Raw genomic sequence first — 19,230 nt, forward strand, 5'->3', positions numbered from 1 at the left:
GAAAAAGGAACACCGGCTGCGAGCCTGCGCCTTTAAGAAGGGTAGGCTGTGACTTTGACGTCACCAGCTCTTCCGCCCCTTACCCCGAGAATGGTCGCGTCCGGGCCTGGAGTCGCCCGCCAGCCGGTGCACGCCGGGTTAGCACGTGGGTTCCAAGGGGCCAACCGTGTGCTTTCCCTGAGAAAAGACTTTGCGGCTCTCCACCGCTAGGAAGCCCGAAATGGGGGGCGGGGAGTGACCCGTGAAGTGCTGCTGATCAAAAGGGCCCTGAGAGAAGGCGCCCTTTACATGCCCTTCCCATACCAACTGAATTCTGAAACGACACAAAATAATTTTATAAACTGAGGGCGAGAACCCAGCCCCTATTAGGGTCCTTTACTCCCTCAAAGTTATGACTTACACAGTTTCACAGCCATCAGCCAAGAGATAACTCCCCCCCCATTTTACAGAGGAGGAAACTGAGGTACTTGTGTGTAATGACTCCTGGTGTGGAGTAGAATCCACACTTCTCCTACGCACTCTCCCATTTTGCACATGAGAAAATGGGGACCCCAGAGGTCAAGTTGCACCAAGATCACACAAATGAAAGAGCTAGAATTCAAACCCCCTCCTACCTGAGTCCAGAGGATCTCCCATCCCATCCCATTCTCAACCAGGGCTCTCTGCTCCCTGCAAATGTTTACTCAGGCCTCAGGCCCCAAAGAACTCTAAGATACAGCGCGGTGGGGCTGCACCACTTACCTGCCTCCAGATCAGAGCACTGGGAGGGCAGGACCTGGTTCCAATCTGGGCTGCCTGTTGCAGCAGCTGTGGGACCTCTAGCAAGTATCTAGAGTCCTTTAAGCCTTCGTTTCACCCATTTATAAATGAGCTGATGGGGATCAAAATACCCCTGCCTCATGGAAATTTGAGGATGTAATGAGTTAATAGCTCTAAAGTGCTTAGAGCCCTGTCTGGCACTTGGCAAGCAGCTGGTGGCCACTACTATTATTACTGATTGCCCCCCGCCCCACTCCAGGACCTGTGGCACAGAAAGTTCTGGAAAGGGTCTTTAGAGCAACCAGGATTCTGGTCCCACCTCTGCCTCTAAATGCAGGCACAGATAATGATAACTCCTTACACACCTTCTTCCCCAGAGCAAAGTAGCACAGCCAGGAATCAAACATGGTGACCTCTGAGCCTCAGTTTCCTTCACGGTAGAATGAGGGGCTTGCACTCCATTTCTGGTTTTCTTCTTGCAATAGGATGCCTTTGAGATTTGTCACTACACCTCAGTTTCCTCAACTGAAAATAAGGATGAGTTACCCATCCTGCTAATTTATAGACTCTTAGCTAAAGTCATGTCTGTGAAAAGCTGAGTCGACAAACAGTTCTGTAGTCCCACCCAGAGCTGAGTAGATCTCACTCCCTGCCATCCCCTACATGTAAATGCTTGGAGGCTGAGAAAACCTTGGTATAACCAAATGCCAGCATGCTGGCAACCGTCTGGGCGGAAGGGAGAAGTTATCCACCACTGGAGCTGGTGGAGGTGTCGTCCAAGGACGATCATAGCGACTGCAGGGTGGATCCAGAGCCTTGAGATGCCCATGAACCTGTGGGGCTCCGGCTAGACTGGCCTGACCTGAGAAGCAAGCCTAGAGGCCTGAGGAGGAGGCGGCCACTGTCCCGGCTGTGTCAGCCGCGGTTCACGCTGACCACACACCCCGTGGTCCTACTAGAGGCAGCATGTGGCTCCGTGTGGCCATCACCGGCCTCCTTGTCAGATGGAAAAACAGAAACTCCTTTCAATTGTAAAAGGGGAGAAAACAGTACCAGCCCCAGGGATTATCTCAGGGACTGATGGACAAGTCCTTGCCTGGCAAGTGAGGTAAACAGAAGATAGTTTATTGTAAGGCTGAATTCTTCCAGGGCGAGCCCCAGCTTGCACCCGCAGGGCCTAGGAAGACATTTATGCGGCTGAAGTAGGGCTCAGGTCCCTCCCGTGGACGCTACCAGCACCTCTGAGTTCAGGGCCTGAACCGTTCCCCCCTAGAGGTGCCTTCCTGTAGGCAAGGCCCCAGGCTGCAGGACCACTGAACGGGAGAAGAGAAATCCAAACTCCTTGTTCTTAGGAAATGCACACTGAGTGTTTAGTGGCACATGTCTGCAACTGTCTCAAATGATTCAGCAAAAATAAAAAGATAAGGCCAATGTAGCAAAATGTAGATCAAAGTGAAGGGTACATGGGCTCATTGTACCATTCTTGCAATTTTTCTGAAGTTTTAAAAGGTTTAAAAATAAAAAGTTAGTGGAGAGGGGATTTCTCCCTCTGAAATACATATATATTATGTATAGAATCAGAAAGCAACAAAGCTGGGGATTCCCTGGTGGTCCAGTGGTTAGGAATCGGGGCTTTCACTTCGGTGGCCTGGATTCAATCCCTGGTCGGGGAACTAAGATTCCGCAAGCCATGCACGAGAAAACAAAACAAAAACAAAAAACACAACAAAGCTATCTTTTTTTTTTTTTAAGTATTTATTTATTTAGGCTGCACGCGGGCGGTCTTAGTTGCAGCAGGCACGCCTGCATGTGGGATCTAGTTCCCCAACCAAGGATAGAACCTGGGCTCCCTGCATTGGGAGCAGGGAGTCTTACCCACTGGACCACCAGGGAGGTCCCTGTATTTTTTTTTTTTTGAAGGTTAAAAAAAGAAATAAATGTAATAGCTAGAATCAGCCCACCCAGGGAAAGGCCTCTCTTGTCTCCCCCCAGCCCCTCCCTGGCTTGAGAAGATGAGCTGGGAAGTTTCTGGACACCCAAGGCTTCATTGGGAGCACCCTGGGTGTGGTCTGAGGAGGTGGGCTCCAGAGGTGAAGGGTCCTGGCTAAGACTGCAGAGCTGCCTTCCCCCCAACCCCCCACCGGATGCCTGGAACTCTCTACTCTGCTGGGGAGTGTGGATTAATCTACCCCCGAGGAAGGCAGTTTTGGGCCATAGCCATCAAAATTCCAAATGCCCAACCCTGTGACTCAGCCGGGGCACTTGTAAGCGTTCCTCCCTGATTGGCTTGCTCATGTGCGAAATGACCCGCCCTTACCGTAGCCCTGTTTGTAACAGCAGAGTGCCATGCAAAGGGACTGCCTGACAATATCCCCATATAACAAATACCACCTTGAAAGGGATGCTGACTTCCACTTCCGAGTGTAAAACAACCTCAAAGATAAGTGTTAAATTAAACAGCGGGGCGGGGAGTTGTTCTCGATCTGAGCTCTACCGCCCCCTAGGGGAAATTTGGGGAATTTATGAGGCCATTTGTGATTGTCACAAGATCAGAGCCCCTGGCATTTGATAGAGGTCAGGGCAGGGATGCTCAATGTCCTATAAAGTGTAGGACAGTCTGACATTAACAGGGATTTATCCCCGTACACCTCGCGGCTTTCCTCTGTCTTTCTGGACAACCACATACAGTCGTCCCTCGGTATTCATGGCGGATCGGTTCCAGGAGCCCCTGCAGATACCAAAATCCGGGGATGCTCAAGTCCCTTACATAAAATGGCCTAGTACGGGGAATACAGTCGGCCCCTCTGTATCCGCGGGTTCCACATCTGCAGATTCGAGAAATCTGTTGATAATTATCCGACCTCGAAGCCAGCTCTATTTCACCCATATCTTTTTAAATGGTTTTATATTGATAATCTATAGAATTTCCCAGGAATAAAACTACCATGCAGTCTTCAGGAAGATGTGGCTTTGTCTCCGTTAGAACTTTACCAAGGATCATTCACCATTCAGAACATCTCATCCTGTTGGCCACCTGGCTGGTGTGAGCTGAGTTACTAACAAAATACTCCAGCGCTGAGCCTCCATTTCCGGTTCTCCATCGCCAGTGATTCATGGGCATCTGCAAGCTTCTGTTCTCTCGTGGAGTCAAGCCTGAGCTTTCACACACAGAAATACATATTATTTCATTCTAAATTACTTTCTTTTATTTTTCCTCTCTATTACAGTTTGAATTTAATACAGATTTTTAAAAACGTGCATAGGAAATTACACTCTCTGTGAATTTCACTTCGGAAAATTTATTGAAGGAGAGTTACGAACTATATTACCAAAAGAAGACTTTGGATCTGATTCTGTTGAGAACCTCATGAGGTCACCAAGCACCAGGGGTCCCATGTAGTGTCACTGCCTTCTGGGGCTGCAGGTTCTGCTTCTCAGTGTGCCCGAGGCTGCCTGGAGCATGTCAGCCTCCAGAAAAGCGTGGCCGTGCCAGGGCTGAGCCCGTGTCTCAGTGACCCAAACTGAGGAGGCGCCATCCCAGCTGGGCCTGGACCAAAGGCCTGACCTGTGTTCATCTCCCTCTCTCTCTCTCTCTTTTTGATTTACTGTTTCCCTCTCTTTTTAAAAATGTTTGAGTGTTGGATGCCAAATACCGTTGTAGGTACTGGGATATAGCAGGGAACAAGCCACACTGGGTCCCTGCTCACACTTTTTAGTGCAGGAGACACACACAAACAAGTAAATAAACAAGACCATTGCAGACAGGAAGGACATCTGTGAAGGCACTAAAACAGGTCATGTGATGGAGAGGGCCTAAGACGGCCTACAACAAGGGGGATGGGGGGGGGTCAGGAAACATTGATGGAGATTAACCCATAGTGAAAGCCAAGGGAGGGCCGAGCAGGCTGGGATGAAGGAAAGTGCTCAGATGAGAGCTGGGCACTCACACTGAAAGAAAATCTGGCATTGAAAAGAACAACTATGATGGTTACGAACACAGGCTCTGGACCAGACCTGTATTCAATTTCTGGCTTCACACCTTTCCAACTACACAACCCCAGGAAAGTTGCTTAACCTCTGAGTCTTCCTTCTTTCATCGTAAGATGGGGATGATAACTGTACCTACCTCGCAAGCCTGTGTTAAAGATTAAAGGAGAAAAAAAAAAAAAGATTAAAGGAGAGCTTAGTACAGAACCTGGCACAATGTGAGTCTCAATAAACATTAGCCAGACCTACTTTTTAAAACCATGGAAATTAAGTAAACCAGCAACGATCCTAACGTAAGAAATTGAATTAAAGTCCCCTGATGTGCATTTGAGTACAGATTTCTCTGCTAACTTGTTGGGGGAATTTGTCTCTTTTCTGGGCCTTGTTCTCATCATTTTTGATGTCCAGGACTGCTGAGAGGTTTAAGATGACAGATGAGGCGTGTGAAGGAGGTTTGTGACCCGGAAAGCGTGCCCCGGGTTGAGGGGGGGGAAGTTCCCTCCTCCTGTCCCGTCCTACATGTAGCTGCTTCCTCTCTCTGTTTCTCCTTGGGCTCCTGGAGATGACTCTGACTTGACCTCTCTGAATTTTCTGGAGAAGGCAGTTTCCTCACCTAAGCCCTGGCACAGTGCTTCAGAGACAAATCATCAGATTAACAAGAGGAACCTCTTTGATGTCCTAAAAAGAATTCCTCCCATTTTATGTGCCACTTTACAAGATCTCTTTACATCCATCATCCCATTTGAACCTCTCATGACTGTGTAAGAGGGCATGTGGGGGTTATCGTGGACCCATTTTACGGATGAGGAAACAACCTCAGAGGAGTTAAGTGACCTGTCCAAGTGATTTGAAGCGGGTGTCTCCTGACCCCTAGGGGGCCTGCCTGGAGAGGGGACAGGAGAGCTCAGGTGGGCTGGAAGGGCTGGGAGGGAGGACAAGTTGAGCTGCCGTCAGCATATAGTGGAGCCTCGCGATGTGGGCAAAAGCTCTGAGGTCTGATCAGCTTGGACTCAGATACTGACACCACTGCTTAGTAGCCGGATGACCCTGGACAAGACCCTTAGTGTCTCATACATCTGCGAGGTGGAGCTAACACTCTGCAGTGTTGTTAGAAGGACTCAGTGACGTGGAACAGAGGAGGCCGGCAAATCATGGTCCTGACTCTTCTCCTTTCCACTCCCCGCCCTGCCCCCAAGTTCATTAACATTCCAGCCCTAACAGTCAACGAGACAACAGTGCCCACAGCCCAAGCTGTCCTTCCATTTCCGTGACCCAACCTGGCCACTTGCTGCCCTTGACAACGGCTAGGCTCCAACTCCTGGAGTCCACAGGCAACACAGCAACCACTGAGGGGGCACAGCTGCCCCCAGGGCATTCTCAAGTTCAGAAAAAGGCACAGGATAGGGAAAGTTTCTCCCTGTACCCACAGGGAGGTATGACACTGGCCAGACCACCATCGGGGCCCAGCCCCTCCCACGCCTTCCAGGGGACGGACGGGGTGTCCTTAGATGTGGTGCAGGGCCAGCACCCTGAAGGACCTTCAGAAGGGTTTGGAGGATCTGAGCCCCTGTCTTGGGTTTGGCTGGATGTTTTCTTTTCCATTTGAGTGGTGTCAACTTTTACATCATTGATTTTGTAAATTTTAATAGGAAAATGAATTTTAGTCCTGAATAAATGTAGTTTAGTTGTCAAAATTCTCTCGATCGTAGGAGTAGTGGAGATGGAGGTGACAGCTTATGAGGATCGACTATGAGCCTGGTACTCCTTTTTTTCTTGGCCGTGTGTGGCGTGTGGAATCTTAGCTCCCCAACCAGGGATTGAACCCTTGCCCCCTGCATTGGAAGTGTGGAGTCTTAACTACTGGACCGCCAGGGAAGTCCCCTGAGCCTGGTACTTTACATACATGTGCAAGCACATTCCATCCTCCTGAAACCCTGGCAGGTAATTATAATACAGTTACTCTATTTCACAGATGAGGGCATTTAGGTAAAAAAAATAAGGCAAAGTCACCCAGCTGGGAAGAGGCCGAGCTGGAATTTGAGATCAACAGGCCAAGACAAGGTCCCACTGCCCAGATACCAGCCCACTGCCCAGGTTTCCAGGAAAGAGCTGGCTCCTGTCCTCCAGCGCCTGTCCACCTGCCTGTCCCAGAGGCCCATCGGGCTTTCTGGAGACTCGCTGGGGTCAGTCCTTGCCTCTACCAGGAAGTTCTTCTCTGGATCACCCCACTGCTCTTAGAACGTAAGAAACTGAAAGTTTGATCTGGGAATGTGCCTTCCTCTCCCACAGAAGGCAGATGCTGACTCCACGTCTGGATGGGAGGAGAATTCAACCCAGCTCACCCTACCCTGTGTCTCCCTGCCCCAACCCCACCCCTGAGGGGTTGAGTCTTCCTCTGGCCCCTCTGCCCTGGTCTGGCTGAGGGGTCCTGATGTTTTCGGTCTGATGGGGTGCCCTTCTCAGGAGTCTGAATTGGACCAGGTGCAAATAGACCCTCCTGGACAGGGTTCTGGACTCTGGGCCAGAAGGATGCCATGGGGTGCAGCCACGTGGGGGGTCCAGGTGGATTTCTGGGAAGAGAGATACATGGGCCATGGCTCGAGAGGAGAGGGTGAGGTGGGCTGAGGGGTGGGTGGGCAGTCTCCCAGGCTAAGGTATGTGTGAGGGGGAGCTGGGGAGGGCCCAAGGGGAGGAATCACCACAACCAACGGTGGCAGCTTCGTTAATTGAGCACATACTTGGCTTAGGCCCTGAGCTGAGGGCTCTGCGGGAATCATCTCATTCCTGAGGGAAGCGCCTTCTTGTCATGTCCTCAACGTAAAGACCAGGACGCTGAGGCAGAGAGGTGTCAAGTCACACAGCTTGTAAGAGGGAAGGGGACCGGAGAGGAGTTTCCTCGCTGGGCGCTCGGTTCCCCGTTGCATAGAAAGGGGGTTCAGTGAGATGAGGGGCTCTCAGACCTGCACATCAGGATCCCTGAAGCTCCCTCCATTACAGGGCAAAGCCAAGTAATCCACTTCCCCTACCTGCCTTCCCCCTTCTCCCCTCTCTTCCCTCCCGCTGAACCCCTGCCCTGCACCCTGCACCCCACAGTTGGATTTAAAGATACCATCCAGCATCAGTCTACCTGCAGCCGGGGCCAGGTGGAGTCACCACAGCTCAGTGTAGACTCTGAATCTCCCAGCGGACAGACAGCAGGGCAGTGTTCACCCACTGCCCAGATGAACACACTGAGGCCAAAGGCGAATTAAGAATTCACATACAAGCACACAAGGGAAAGTCACAGAAGAAACCGTTAAAGGGTTTGGAAGTAGAAGCCTGGTGCAGAAAAAGAGAGAGGATAAGAGTGCTGCTTTGTGTTGGGACTTCCCTGGCGGTCCAGTGGTTAGGACTCCGAGCTTCCACTGCAGGGGGCACAGATTCCATCCCTGGTCAGGGAACTAAGATCCCGCATGCCATGCAGCACAGCCAAAAAAAAAAAAAAAAAAAAAGAGTGCTGCTTTGTGTTATAACTTGAGTAAAATTTATTTGCTTGGTATACTTTGTTAAAAATAGTAATTGATTAGAAAACAACAAGGGAAGTGGCCTGCCCACTGGCACTGGGCAAGTTCACGGCCTATGCTAGGTCAGGAATCCAGGTCTGGTGCCTCTGTTGCCAAATATCCCGCCACAGCCTCTGGCCTGGGTACTGGCCTGCTCCTGCCTCCCCTCCCCCACACCTACCCAGGCAGGCTGGAGGGCCAAGCAGCGCCCCACAGACACCAGTCAGGTGCCCGATGAGGAGGGCAGACGCCTGAGCAACTGGGGCAACAATTACTCACCCTAAGGTGACTCAGGCAGGATGGGGAAGGAAGGAGTAGGTGTGTTCGAGGCAGGGGCTGTTTCTGTGCCCTCACTCCAACCTTAGTGTTCAGGGCTGCCAGATTTAGGAAATAAAAATATAAGATGCCCTGTTAAATTTGAGTTTCAGATACACGAGGAATAATTTTTTTTTTTTCTTTTTGGCCACACTGCACAGCTTGAGGAGATGATCTCAGTTCCCCAACCAGGGATTGAACCTGGGCCTTGGCAGTGAGAGTCCGGATCCTAACCACTAGGTCACCAGGGAACTCCCAGGGATTAATTTTTAATTGAAGGTATGTGTCAAATATTGCATGGGACATAATTATGCTTTAAAAATGTGTCTTTATTTGAAATTCAAATTTAACTGGGCATCTGATGTTTTATCGGGCAATTCAAGATCTTGGGGGGAAAGGCCCCTGGCCCTGGGGCAGCTGTGACTCTTCTGTGAGAGCAGAACTGGAAGTCTGAATGAAGAAAACCCTGAAGGGGTGATGGGAAGAACTGGGGAGAGGCTGAAAGAAGCAGAAAGAGGGAGAGAGAGGGAAGCTGTCCAACCCTGACCTTGAGGAACCTCTTAGCCAGTCACATCCGGGGTTCTCTTCATGTCAGGCCTCTCAGTGGAATCTCCTATCACTGTGGTGCCTCAATCCGGGGTAGCGCTGGCATCCGAGGTGGGACCACAGCAGGAATTGTCACAGACCAGGAAGAACATATTTCTAACTTCTTAAGCAAGTGTGGGCTGCGGGAAGGCAGAAGCCACAAAGGAAAAGATCGATTGCTAGATTTCAGATGACATAACAACACAACTTCTGACCACAAAAGATACCATTAACAAAGATAAAAGACAGATGACAGATTGGGAGGAAATATCTGCAACATATATAATATCCAGACTATATAAAGAGCTCCCACAGTTCAACAAGAAAAAGAAACACGGGAGAAAAATGAACAAGGGATAACGTGATGGTTAGTTTTTTTAATTATTGAACTATAGTTGATGTACTGTATCAACTATACAATATCGTGTAAGTTACAGGGGTACAATGTAGTTTTTATAAGTTATACTTCACTTACAGTTATTATAAAATATTGGCTATACTTCCTGTGTTGTACAATATATTCTTGTAGCTTATTTTATATATAATAGTCTGTACCTCTTAATCCCCTATATTGCCCCTCCCCCATTCCTCTCTCCACTCATAACCACTAGTTTGTTCTCTATATCTGTGAGTTTGTTGTGTGATGATTAGTTTTATGTGTCAACTTGGCAGGTGTTTTTGGATGAGATTAACATCTAAATCACTGAATTCTGGCTAAAGCAAATTGCCCTCCATAATGCAGGTGGGCCTCATCTAATCAGTTGAAGGCCTGAATTGAACAAAAAGATTGGCCTCTCCAGGCAAGAGGAAATTCTCTAGCAACTGTCTTTGGACTTTCATCTGCACCATCGGCTCTCCTGAATCTCCAGCCTGCAGGCTCACACTGCAGATTTTGGACTTACTAGCTTCCATAGTCATGTGAGCCAATCCTTTTTAATAAATCTTTTTCTATATACACATCAACTGGTTCTGTTTCTTTGGAGAACCCTGACTAATACGGATAAGAACAGGCATTTCACAGAAGAAATACATATGCAGAATAAACATACACAAAAATGCTCAGCTTCCCTTGAGATCAAGGAAATGCAGATAAAACAACCATGAAATATCTTCCCTCATTAGAATGGCAAAAATTTTTTGAACTGGCATATCCAATGTTAGTGAGTATATGGGAAATAAGTTCCCCCAATATTGAGCCTGGGAGTGTAAAATGGAAAAATGTTAAGGCAATTTGGTATTAATATTTCAGCATACCTTTTACCCAGCAATGTTACTTTCAGGAATTTAACTCCCATATGTGCACTCAGAGACATGTTCAGAAATATTCGTTGCCTGATTATTTGTAACTGCAAAAACTAGAAACACATAAAAGTCCATTAAATGAGACTGGTTAAGGGAATTCCACCCTGGTGGTCCAGTGGTTAGGACTCTGAGCTTCCATTGCAGGGGGCACGGGTTTGATCGCTGGTAGGGAAACTAAGATCCCACAAGCTGCACAGCGTGGCCAAAAAAAAAAAAAAAGAGACTGGTTAAGTAAACATGTAACACCTGTAGTGTGGAATACTTGGCAACTGTCAAAAAGAAACTGATAAATAAATCACAACAGCCCAGATTCATGAATGGGAAGACAATATTGTTAAGAAGGTAATACACCCTAAACATAGATTCAGAGCATTCTCTACCAAACCCTCAGCTGTCTTTGCAGAAACTGATCCTAAAATTTACATAGAAATTCAGGGGACCTAGAATAGCCAAAACAATCCTGAAAAAGAAATTAGAGAACTCCCACTTCCCCTATTTCAAAACTTGCTAAAAAGCTATAGTAATTAAGACAGTGTGATACTGGCTTTAAGAATGGACACATCTATCAGTGAAATAGAATTGAGAGCCCAGAGTCCAGTCCTCACATTTACAGTCAGTTGATTCTATCAAAATCTTCTCTACCCAGACTCCCGCCACCCCTGAGTTTGGCTATTTGTCCCCAACCCCAGCCTCACCCCCAGCTCAAGCTCTTTGCTTAACCTGCAGTGCTCCCCAGCCACTCGGCACAACCAAACGCGGCCCTTCCTCCAAGACCTGGCACCAGGCTTCCTCTGGGCCTCTCATCTCTCCTGGTGCATCTCCCATCACCCATCTCTGTCGGGGAAAGGCCCCTTGGCACTGAGCAGTCTAGCTCCTGCTGCTGGTGAATCTGTTCCGTGTGGTATATTTTCTCTCCTCACCGGCATGTCAATTCCTGAAAGGTAGGGCCAACCGAAACTAGGAAGCCACTTGTGCTATGCACGCACAGCCAGCCCAGCCTGGTGCCACACACCCAGCAGCTCCTCAAGTCCACTCCATTGAACCTGGCACTCAATCCCTGCCCAAGGCTGCCTTTCCCATCTGGTTTCCTAATGCTCTTCCCATTACCCCCTATCTAGCCACTTCTCTAACCCCTCCCCACTCGCCAGTTTACATCCTCCCAGCCTCAGCTCAAAAAAGTGCCCCCACGGGGCTTCCCTGGTGGCGCAGTGGTTGAGAGTCCGCCTGCCGATGCAAGGGACACGGGTTCGTGCCCCGGTCCGGGAAGATCCCACATGCCGCGGAGCGGCTGGGCCCGTGAGCCGAGGTCGCTGAGCCTGCGCGTCCGGAGCCTGTGCTCCGCAACGGGAGAGGCCACAACAGTGAGAGGCCCGCGTACCACAAAAAAAAAAAAAAAAAAAGGCCCCCAAGGTGGAATTAAACCTCTTTTTCCCTGCCTAGAGCCAACCTACTACGTCTTCCCTACACACACCTAGAGCACCTGGCCACCGATTCTCCAACCCCACCCCACCCCCTGCTGTGAGCCCCTTGAGGAAGGGGCTTGAGGGCTGTTTATCCTTGCCCTCACTACTCCTTCACTCCCCTTTGGGGCCCGGCTGCCCAGCATTAAATCTGAGTTTGTTGACTAGAATAGAAACAGGATGCACAGATGTTCCAAATCCAAGAGACATCCTGTAAATGCTCTTGTACGCACCCTCTAAGGGACAGCTCTTGGCTCTCAATGTCCCCTGACAGGAGCTGGCCCATCTCGGGATGGGGCTGCAGGAGGCGGCGAGGCGGGAACCAGCAGGCAGGCTTAGCCGGCGACGGCATCACATGATGGCCTAATCACATGATCCCTAGAAATGGGGGGTTGGGGAGAGAGAGGAAGGGAGGGAGGAGAGTGAATTGAGTAGGAAAAGCAGCACAGCCTCCCAGGTTGGCCCCGCCTTTACGTCGACGAGGAGCCAATGGGAGTGCGACAGCCCGGACACCTGGCCAATGGAAACAGAGGTAGGTGGGCCAACGCGCCGAGGGGGCCAAGTTGGTGAGCTGCCCGGTCGCTGCTCCCCAGGGATCGCCGACCCCGACGCAGGTAAGGAGGGTGGCTGCGTAGACCTCTCGCTTGCTCCTTCCCAGGGGCCCAGCCAGGAGGAGGTGGGGGCTTCAGGCTCCTCTGTAGTTTCATCAGGGAGACAAGAAAAGACTCCCTTAGAGCAACTCCGATGCACTGGAAGGGGTTTTATGGGTGGTGGGAATAAGCAGTAACTGCAGTGACCCCCATTAGAAGGGGCTTTCTCCCTCTCCAGCACCCCTGGGGCCTGCAGCCCCTTCCCCCAGAGCAGAGACTACTCCGTTCTGGAGCCGACTCCGCCCCCGTCGGCAGGTGGTGGTGCTGGTGGGTAGTCCCCGCGGCGGCCGGGAGCCGGCGAGGCGCCCGCCCATGGTCCCCGAGCTCGGGGGGCTGGGAACGGGGCTTGAGACGCTGGCCTCCTCAAAGACAGTAGGGACTTGGGAGTGGTGACTGAACCCCTGGGTTGTGTCTGGCTCTCTCTCACTTCCTCTCGCGGGGGTGGGGGTGGGACGAGCTAACTTCCGCCTCCCCCTGCCACTTTTTCCTGCTCTCGCTGCTGGGTTGGCTTACCTTTTGGGAATCTCTCTCTCCTGACACTCGGAGTTGGGGGCTGCCCCCTAGTGGAAGATGACGGAGCTGGGGGCTTGAAGAGGTTCCTGTCCCTCTCTGCGGTGGCAGTGTAGGGTGGGGAGGAGAGAGGCCACCACTTGGAACCCTGCTGAGAGGACTGGGGTCCCCTCCTCCCCCATCCCTGGTCCTGAGTGTGTTTGGGCGCGTGCATGCACGTATATTCGGTAGAAGCATACACTCTACTCCTGAACCTCAGGATACACAGGAAGGAGAATATATGTAAATGAATCATTAGGGCGCTGAGTAGTCTGAGATGTGTGCAGACAGGCACTCCTACAGCGGCCAGCTGTAGATGCCTTGCAGGGTGGGGGGCTGTGGGCATCGGTGTAGAGGGTGAAAGGGGCCGCAGTCCAGGACCAGTCTTCTTCAGCCTTACCTGGCCAGGAGATGGCCTCCTGGGGATGGTCTTTGAGCTGGAGAGGGGGCACTGAGGAAAACCAGGTGAGGGAGAGAGGATGTGAGTGACTGGGTGTGTGCGATTCCCTGCCATACAAAGTGTGCAGTGTCCACACACAGACTAATGGGGAACTGAGGCCCAAAGACAGGGAGCAACTTTTGGGGCTCTCATAGTCAACGGTGGCAGTTCTAGGACTAGGAGCCATGTGCAGAATCCAGGCAGCCCCGTACTCTGTGTTTCTGTCCTGGCCTGGTCCACCTGTCCAGGAAGCGCTTCTACCCCTCTTCTCAGCTTGGACCCCAGGCCTCTCTCCTCCTGGGGTTTGGGGTCCCATTCCCAGGCACTACCCATGGTCCACTTGTGAAACGAACCCAGGTCCAGTATAGTCTGGAGCCATCAAAGCCTGTCATCTCTATGTCTTGATATATGACAGGGGGGAGTTACTTCACATCTCTGAGCCTCAGTTTCCTCCTTTGAAAAGTAAAGGTAATAATTTCTACTTTGGACAGTTGTTGCAAAGAAGAAAGAAAATAATGTAGAGTGTTGTCACTGGCTCCTAAGAGGCTCAACAAACATGACTGTTTTGGCCCCTCTAGGCAGCGTAACATCTCTTGGGCCAACCCCATTGAGCTAGCAGGGCTGGCTGAGCTTGGGGGAAGAGTTGTTTAAGAAGTGAAAGGCTGCTCCCTTCCAGAGACCGAGGCTTACTTCCCGCTGATGATGCAGATCGGCAGCCCGGTGGGCACACGTGGTCTCCCCACATGCAGCTGGGTTTCGGCTCCAGGGCAGGGAGAGGTGGGGGGAAGGGAGGGGGGTATGTTTGGGGATTCTGAAAGGGCCTGGTGGTATTGGGGGGCCCTTAGAACACAGGTGTCCCAAAGGTTGACTCAGCCTGTGTATCCCCTTCCTTGGGTGGGGAGGCGACAGTCAGTGGGCAGGTGGTGGCTGGCCTCTGGGGAAGGCAGCCCAGACTCCACCGGCACCGTACTTCCTTTTTCACAACTTTCTCAACCCCGTGGTTGCCAGTGTCATCAAGTGTCCTCCCCTCCCCTTCCCCCGCCAACAGACCTTAGCAGGGTGCAGGTGTGAGCACAGCATCAGGCATCTAGGGGGGCTGGCTCGGGAAGTGGAACCCTGGCTTTTCTTCAAGGGGAGACTCCCTCCTTGCACTCCATCCCTGTCCTCTCATGGCTACTGATGCCTTCCCCACCCCTCAGAGGTGGTCCACATCCCCACAGATCAGACCCACAAAACCCACAAATCTTCCTGACTCTCACATACCCACGTCTCTACACACTCAGCCACAGAGACTGAGGTGTTAGGCCACATGTGGGGACACAGATTCACACACGTGCTCATGCCAGCATTCATGCTCATGGGTGTACACGCGCCGGTGCACGTGTGTGACACCCACACAGGACACACGTAGGAAACTGAATCTCAGGCCCCGCATCCTTCTTCCTGTCTGGACAGGGTGTGGCTGGGGAGGTTCAGCTAGGCCTGGGCCTGGGGCAGGGGGAGTGACTGGGCCCAGAATCGAGGGTGGCCTGGGCTTCAGCTGGTTGCCAAACGCCTCTAGGGGTTTTGCAGGTGGACCATGTGGACTCTGGTGAGCTGGGTGGCCTTAGTGACAGGGCTGGTGGCTGGAACACAGTGCCCAGACGGTCAGCTCTGCCCTGTGGCCTGCTGCCTGGACCTGAGAGGAGCTACCTACAGCTGCTGCAATCCCGTTCCGGTGAGTGCCCTTCGGCCCAGGCAAGAGCTAGCAGCCTGGGATTTCCTAAAGGTTCATCTTGGATTGGCCAGAGGAGGGGGCCGGGCTCGGGTCCTTCTGTTTACCCCTTTCTCTCGCTTCCCAGGACAAGTGGCCCACGGCGCTGAGCCGGCATCTGGGCACACCGTGCCGGACCGACGCCCATTGCTCGCCCGGCTACTCCTGCATCCTCACTGTCTCGGGGACCTCCAGCTGCTGCCCGTTCCCAGAGGTGAGGGTGCCATCAGGTCGATGGAGGGCTTGGGTCTGTGTTTATACTTTTCCTGCACCCTCTTCCCACCCTCAGGGAAATGGGCCTAGCCAACGAAGGCACCTCTGTGTCCCACAGGCCGTGTCATGCGGGGATGGCCACCACTGCTGCCCCCAGGGCTTCCACTGCAGTGCTGACGGGCGGTCCTGCTTCCAAAGATCAGGTGAGCCAGATGGGCAGCACATAGAGCCTGGAGCACCCAGGCGTGCAGCCAGCTGGGTGACCTTGATTCCTGCCCTCGTGTCCTCATTCACGTGACATCTGTACTAAGCAGCCCCCCTGCTCTGGAGAGAGGGGCAGCGCGGGGGCGAGGAGGGGTCAGGAGAGAATGTAAGACTCCAGACCCACGGCCAAGCATTCTGTGGGTGGGGACAGGCCAAGCTGGCCTGGTTTAAGGCCTACCCAGTCAGTGGATGCCTCTGCCCTGTGCCATATTGCTGGGGCAAGGACTGGCTTGGGGGACAGTGGGTTAGGAAAGCCTGGGGGAGCCCTGAGCCCTAGTGCCAGCCCCCGAATCCTCCTGTAGCTGGGCCTGCAGGCTCTGGTGCCAGCAGCTCCTCGAGTGGTGGGAGGAATGACCTTCACTGACGGGGTGGAATCCTGGGTCATCCCGTCCACAGATACCAAGCCCTTGGGTGCCGTCCAGTGCCCCGACAGACAGTTCGAATGCCCCAACTCCTCCACATGCTGCAGTATGCCTGATGGCTCGTGGGGGTGCTGCCCCATGCCCCAGGTACAAGTTTGGGAAGATGGGGGGAGGGAGGAGGGCAGTGGGGGCAGAGGAAGGGCTGGAGGGAGCAAAGACATAGTCAGGGCCATCTCTTCTCAGGCTTCTTGCTGTGAAGACAAGGTGCACTGCTGCCCTCACGGCACCTCCTGTGACCTGGCTCGTGGCCTCTGCCTCACGGCCGCAGGCACCCACCCCCTGGCAAAGAAGATCCCTGCCCAGAAGACTAAAAGGCCAGGTAAGGAGGTGGGAGAGTGTCGGGGTGTGAGCTGGGAGCGAGGAGAGGCCTCATCTAACTCCTAGCTGGGGAGACCTTCCCCTCCACCCTGGCTGCCCCTCACCTTTCTCTCTCCTTCCAGTGGTCTTGTGCCCGGATGCACAGTCCCAGTGCCCTGATGGTTCTACCTGCTGCAAGCTGCCCAGTGGAAAGTATGGCTGCTGCCCGATGCCCAGTGTGAGTGAGGGGCTGTAGCCAGTTGGGCTGTGCGTCCACAGCCATCTGGCCTGGACACCTACCTACCAGGCAGGGACTCCAAGGGGTGGGGCTGGCTGGCTGGTGGCTGGCTGGGAGCCTGGCTGCTCAGGACTCATGCCACCCCCTAGTGGGGGATTGGGGCAGTGCCAGCTGTCGGCCTGGCTGCTCCCTGAGCTCTAGGGAGACTGGAAATCCCAAAGACGACTTCGCCCTCACCCAGGCCATCTGCTGCTCCGACCACCTGCACTGCTGCCCCCAGGACACTGTGTGTGACCTGATCCAGAGTAAGTGCCTCTCCAAGGAGAACGCTACGGACCTCCTCATCAAGCTGCCCGCACACACAGGTACCGGGGGAGGCGGCAGACGCCGCCATTCCACCTGCACCATGAGGGGTGAGCAGAAATGGCCGCACGGAGGGGCCAGGGCAGGGACAGCCCCCTTTCGTCCACATTGGGCCTCGCCTTAGGATCACTGCCGGGGTGGCCTGAGCGGTACCCTCCATCCTTCACATCCGGTTCTAGCTGTGGAACTGACAAAGGGAGGGCACCCCCGAGGGTTCCCAGCGCCACTGCTGACCCATCCTCCTTGCCTGCCTTACAGTCCAGGAGGTGAAGTGTGACATGGAGGTGAGCTGCCCCGACGACTACACCTGCTGCCGCCTGCTGTCCGGGGCCTGGGGCTGCTGCCCTTTTGCCCAGGTACCGAGGAGCGGTGAGTGGCCTGGGCTGAGCAGAGGGTGGCAGCCAGCTAGGCCCCCCAGGCCCACCGTCCCCTCTCCCTCCACCCTAGGCTGTGTGCTGTGAGGACCACGTGCACTGCTGCCCGGCCGGGTTTAGGTGTGACACAGAGAAGGGTACCTGTGAACAGGGGGCCCGCCGGGTGCCCTGGATGAGGAAGGCCCCAGCCCACGTCAGCCTGCTGGACTCCCGAGCCATGGAGAATGATGTCCCCTGTGATAACGTCACCAGCTGTCCCTCCTCCAATACCTGTTGTCGACTCACGTCTGGGGAGTGGGGCTGCTGTCCTGACCCAGAGGTGCATGGAAAGGGGGAGAGTATTGGGGGGAGGGACGGTGTCTTGGCCTGAGCACATGGCCAGGCTCCTGTTGCCTTGCTCTCCTGCCCTCTGCCTGGCCCACGGGTGGCACCAGCTCAGTCAGAGTCATTCCCAGCTGGAGGAGCTGTGAGCAGGAGAGGCAGAGTGGAGGCAGCGGGGGCTCAGCGCTCCATCCCGTAGTAGCTTCCTAGACCACCCTTTTCTGCCACCTCCCCAGGCTGTCTGCTGCTCAGACCACCAGCACTGCTGCCCCCAGGGCTACACGTGTTTGGCTGGGGGGCACTGTAAGAGGGGGAACAAGGTGGTGACCGGACTGGCCAAGTTGCCTGCCCGCCGGGCTTCCCTGTCCCACTCCAGAGACATGGGCTGTGACCAGCACACCAGCTGCCCCGTGGGGCAGACCTGCTGCCCGAGCCTGAGCGGGGGCTGGGCCTGCTGCCAGTTGCCACACGTGAGTGCCCACCTGCCTGCTTCCGGACAGGACAGGGGAGTCCAGTCCCAGGTGGGGGGAAGTTAGGTGGTCGAGAGTGTAATGCCCCTTTGTCCCCCAGGCCGTGTGCTGTGAGGACCGCCAGCACTGCTGCCCGGCTGGGTACACCTGCAACGTGAAGGCCCGATCCTGCGAGAAGGAGGTGGACTCTGCCCGCCCTGCTGCCCACCTGGACCACGGCCGGCACGTGGGTGTGGGGAATGTGGACTGTGGGGAGGGGCACTTCTGCCACGATAACCAAACCTGCTGCCGAGACAGCCGAGGGGGCTGGGCCTGCTGTCCCTACCGCCAGGTCAGTGCCACCCCCCGCCCTGGGGCCGGGTGTGGGCCTGGGCCGGGTCCTGCCACGCGCAACTCTTGCCCCCCACTCCCACCATCCAGGGCACGTGTTGTGCGGACAGGCGTCACTGCTGTCCCTCTGGCTTCCGCTGTGGGGCCAAGGGCACCAAGTGTTTGCTCCGGGAAGCCCTCCGCTGGGACGCTCCTCAGAGGGACCCGGCCCCGAGGCAGCTGCTGTGAGGAGGGACTGAGGACTGAAGACACTCCGCGGCCTTTGGGACCCTGCTCAGAGGGTGCCCACTGCTCAGGCCTCGCCAGCACCTCTCCGCCGCCACAGTCTCCCAGACCCCCATTTCTGAGTACCCCTGTCACCCTGGGAGGCGGGGCCTCAGTCTAAGGCCCTCCCTATCCCAACGAGGGCTGCGGGAAAAGCCACGTTTCCAGCTGCCATCCCCTCCCCCATTTCCGTGGACCCTGTGGCCAGGTGCTGTTCCCTATCCACAGGTGTGCGTGTGTGTGTGTGTGTGTGCGCGTGCGCTGCAGTAAAGTTTGTACACTTTCTTAACAGTGTCTGATTTGGCCACCCTGCCTGCCCTCCCCAGGGGGCCC

The 19,230-nt window shown here is 53.9% G+C and overlaps 1 protein-coding gene and 1 long non-coding RNA gene across 6 annotated transcripts; one reads left to right on the forward strand and one right to left on the reverse strand.

Moving 5' to 3' along the window:
* Nucleotides 1-3,647: 3,647 nt before the first annotated feature.
* Nucleotides 3,648-12,341, reverse strand: LOC113615951 (uncharacterized). 3 transcript variants are annotated; one of them, XR_003431166.1, is made up of 3 exons: nucleotides 12,184-12,341; nucleotides 8,568-8,662; nucleotides 3,648-3,912 (listed from the first exon to the last, which is right to left on the reverse strand). It is a non-coding gene; the product is annotated as an uncharacterized LOC113615951 (long non-coding RNA). The 3 variants fall into 3 exon arrangements; XR_003431164.1 differs by lacking the exon at nucleotides 8,568-8,662; XR_003431165.1 differs by lacking the exon at nucleotides 12,184-12,341 and having other exon boundaries at nucleotides 8,568-8,765.
* A 110-nt stretch (nucleotides 12,342-12,451) lies between these two features.
* Nucleotides 12,452-19,182, forward strand: GRN (granulin precursor). Of its 3 annotated transcripts, XM_027099051.1 has the most exons (13): nucleotides 12,452-12,564; nucleotides 15,161-15,305; nucleotides 15,430-15,555; nucleotides 15,673-15,757; nucleotides 16,215-16,327; nucleotides 16,424-16,559; nucleotides 16,681-16,775; nucleotides 17,017-17,140; nucleotides 17,397-17,494; nucleotides 17,586-17,831; nucleotides 18,070-18,303; nucleotides 18,404-18,634; nucleotides 18,724-19,182. In XM_027099051.1, the coding sequence occupies exons 2-13, from the start codon at nucleotides 15,168-15,170 to the stop codon at nucleotides 18,859-18,861; spliced, it is 1,764 nt and encodes a 587-aa protein (XP_026954852.1). In that variant the 5' UTR covers nucleotides 12,452-12,564; nucleotides 15,161-15,167; the 3' UTR covers nucleotides 18,862-19,182. The 3 variants fall into 3 exon arrangements, with proteins under 3 accessions (XP_026954852.1, XP_026954853.1, XP_026954851.1); XM_027099050.1 differs by lacking the exon at nucleotides 12,452-12,564 and having other exon boundaries at nucleotides 14,464-15,305; XM_027099052.1 differs by lacking the exons at nucleotides 12,452-12,564; nucleotides 18,070-18,303 and having other exon boundaries at nucleotides 14,460-15,305.
* Nucleotides 19,183-19,230: the final 48 nt, after the last annotated feature.

This window comes from Aethalodelphis obliquidens, unplaced genomic scaffold (assembly GCF_003676395.1).
Source record: "Aethalodelphis obliquidens isolate GAN/ISIS:26980383/991018 unplaced genomic scaffold, ASM367639v1 scaffold126, whole genome shotgun sequence".
NCBI classification, from domain to species: Eukaryota; Metazoa; Chordata; class Mammalia; order Artiodactyla; family Delphinidae; genus Aethalodelphis; species Aethalodelphis obliquidens.

Excerpts from the sequence above, each read along its gene's own strand:
- GRN (XM_027099051.1), top strand. The coding sequence starts at position 15,168 with ATGTGGACTCTGGTGAGCTGGGTGGCCTTAGTGACAGGGCTGGTGGCT. Across the intron at positions 15,306-15,429 it reads GCTGCTGCAATCCCGTTCCG|GACAAGTGGCCCACGGCGCT; the intron begins GTGAGTGCCCTT and ends CTCGCTTCCCAG. Across the intron at positions 17,495-17,585 it reads GCTGCTGCCCTTTTGCCCAG|GCTGTGTGCTGTGAGGACCA; the intron begins GTACCGAGGAGC and ends CCTCCACCCTAG.